Source organism: Heptranchias perlo, unplaced genomic scaffold (genome assembly GCF_035084215.1).
Source record: "Heptranchias perlo isolate sHepPer1 unplaced genomic scaffold, sHepPer1.hap1 HAP1_SCAFFOLD_244, whole genome shotgun sequence".
NCBI lineage: Eukaryota > Metazoa > Chordata > Chondrichthyes > Hexanchiformes > Hexanchidae > Heptranchias > Heptranchias perlo.
Window position 1 is genome coordinate 417310 of NW_027139256.1, and position 2500 is coordinate 419809.

The 2500-nt window shown below is 53.8% G+C and overlaps 1 protein-coding gene across 1 annotated transcript in view; it reads left to right on the forward strand.

Annotated features, from left to right (window-relative positions):
* Positions 1 to 2500, forward strand: part of LOC137310358 (zinc finger protein 721-like) — a 10947-nt gene that overhangs the window by 1110 nt on the left and 7337 nt on the right. The window contains exon 2 of the mRNA XM_067978206.1: positions 919 to 2173. Coding sequence (XP_067834307.1) covers positions 1054 to 2173 — 1120 coding nt within the window. The 5' untranslated portion in view covers positions 919 to 1053. The remainder of the gene's footprint in view (positions 1 to 918; positions 2174 to 2500) is intronic.

Below are 2500 nucleotides of genomic sequence, written 5' to 3' on the forward strand. Positions count from 1 at the left end.
TCAAATTTTTGCCCATTCGCTTAACCTGTCGATATCCCTTTGCAGACACTTTGTGTCCTCCTCGCAACTTGCTTTTCCACCTATCTTTGTAGCATCAGTAAATTTGGCCACAAGACACTCTGTCCCTTCATCCAAGTCATCGATATATATTGTAAATAGTTGAGGCCCCAGCACTGAGCCCTGCGGCACCCCACTGGTTACAGATTGCCGTTTGGAAATTTATCCACTCCCCTTTGTGTGAAAATGTGCGTCCTGACTTCAGCTCGGCTCAACGTTCAGGATTGTCCCTCCTCGTTCTGAATTCCCGCATCCCCCAGATCAACCCTTTCAAATCCTTTTAACCTTTTAAACACCTCGATCGTTCACCCCCTCAGTCTTCTCCTCTCGAGGGAACACAAGCCCAGTCTGTGCAACCGATCCTCAGGATTTAAACCCCGGTGTCATTCTGGTGAATCTGCCCTGCACTCCCTCCCAGGCCAGCATATCCTCCCTGAGGCACGGTGCCCAGAACTGAACGCAATGCTCCAAATGGCGTCCAACCAGAGCTTTGAAATGTGTGTGTGTGTGTGTGTGTGTGTCAGGCAAACATTCCAACATTTTGTCAGCAGTTAAAGGGACAAAGACCGTCTCTTCTCTCTGGGAGTATTTGTGGCAGTTAAAGGGTCCCCGACCCCCTTTTTTAACCCCGTTTGTAATTCGAGGGACAGTGCATCTCCTAACCTGGCAGGGTGCCAGATGTGTTAAAGGGACATTGTCTCGATGTCTGTGGCAGGGGTTAAAACGACAGTGACATGGCGACAGAACTTGATTTCAGTCGAACGAGAACACGGAGAGGAGGGAGAGCGGTTTTGGAGGGACGATAAAGAAGAACGTAAGGTAGAAAATTGTCCGTTTTGAATTTCCCACCTCTGCTTACAGGAAATACTTCCGTGAACCTGTTTTACGGGGTGTTACAAGCGGAGGGTTTGCAGGCGGGAATCTCGAAGCAAACGTCACGTCAAGATCTGACAGTCACTCGATTCATCAGCACCCGAGTATCGTCGGCCTGCGAGAATGGAAGGGGAAAGTGCCAATCACAGCGCCGTGAAACCGTACGAGTGTTCCGTGTGTGGACGAGGATTCAGCGGATCGTCCGGCCTGAGGAGGCACAAACGCACTCACACCGAGGACCGACCCTATCAATGTGGGGACTGCGGGAGGAGATTCAATTACCCCTCCGAGCTGGAAACGCATCAACGCAGACACACCGGGGAGAGGCCGTTCACCTGCTCCGTGTGCGGGATGGGATTCACTCAGTCAGCTCACCTGCTGACGCACCAGCCAGTTCACTCCGGGGAGAGGCCGTTCACCTGCTCCGTGTGCGGGAAGGGGTTCGCTCATTCGTCCAGCCTGGTGATCCACCAGCGTGTTCACAGTGCAGAGAGGCCGTTCGCCTGCTCCGTGTGCGGGAAGACGTTCAAACTGTCGTCCAACCTGTCAACACACGAGCTCGTTCACACCGAGGAGAGACCATTCCGATGCTCTGACTGTCAGAAGAGCTTTAAAAGCGCCAGGGAACTGCTGGCGCACCAGCGCATTCACACCGGGGAGAGGCCGTTCGCCTGCTCCATCTGCGGGAAGAGGTTCACTCAGTCGTCTAGCCTGCTGACACACGGACGAGTTCACACCGGGGAGAGGCCGTTCGCCTGCTCCGTGTGCGGGAAGGGATTCACTCATTCAACTCACCTGCTGACCCACCAGCGAGTTCACACCGGGGAGAGGCCCTTCACCTGCTCCGTCTGCGGGAAGAGGTTCTCTGACTCGTCCAGCCTGCTGCAGCACCAGCGGGTTCACACCGGGGAGAGGCCGTTCGCCTGCTCCGTCTGCGGGAAGAGGTTCACTAATTCGTCCCACCTGTCGACACACAAGCGAGTTCACACCGAGGAGAGACCTTTCCGATGCTCTGACTGTCAGAAGAGCTTTAAAAGCGCCAGGGAACTGCTGCAGCACCAGCGGGTTCACACCGGGGAGAGGCCGTTCGTCTGCTCCGTCTGCGGGAAGGCGTTCAGTCAGTCGTTCAGCCTGCTGACACACGGACGAGTTCACACCGGGGAGAGGCCGTTCACCTGCTCCGTGTGCGGGAAGGGATTCGCTCTTTCATCCAGGCTGCTGAGACACCAGCGAGTTCACAATTGACTGCACTGGTCTGATTCTGCTGTTAATTGCATCCAGGACTGAACCATGAGTGTTCTGGCAGTGTGGGTCTGTTGATGCTGACGTTAACAACCCCGAGATAACTGGGCTGGATGTGAATATTCTGTATATACGTCAATTAAATCAGCTTTGTGTTAAACAGACAGTGTGTTGAGCGAGGCCTTGGTGTCGCTAGGATTAGACCAGAGTTGACTGATTACTTATGAGACCCGCAGTCTGCCTTCAAGAACTTTCCTCTTAATTATTCTGCGACAATTAACAATGTGGAGGACAGTAACGGACTTCAGGAGGACAGATACAGGCTGGT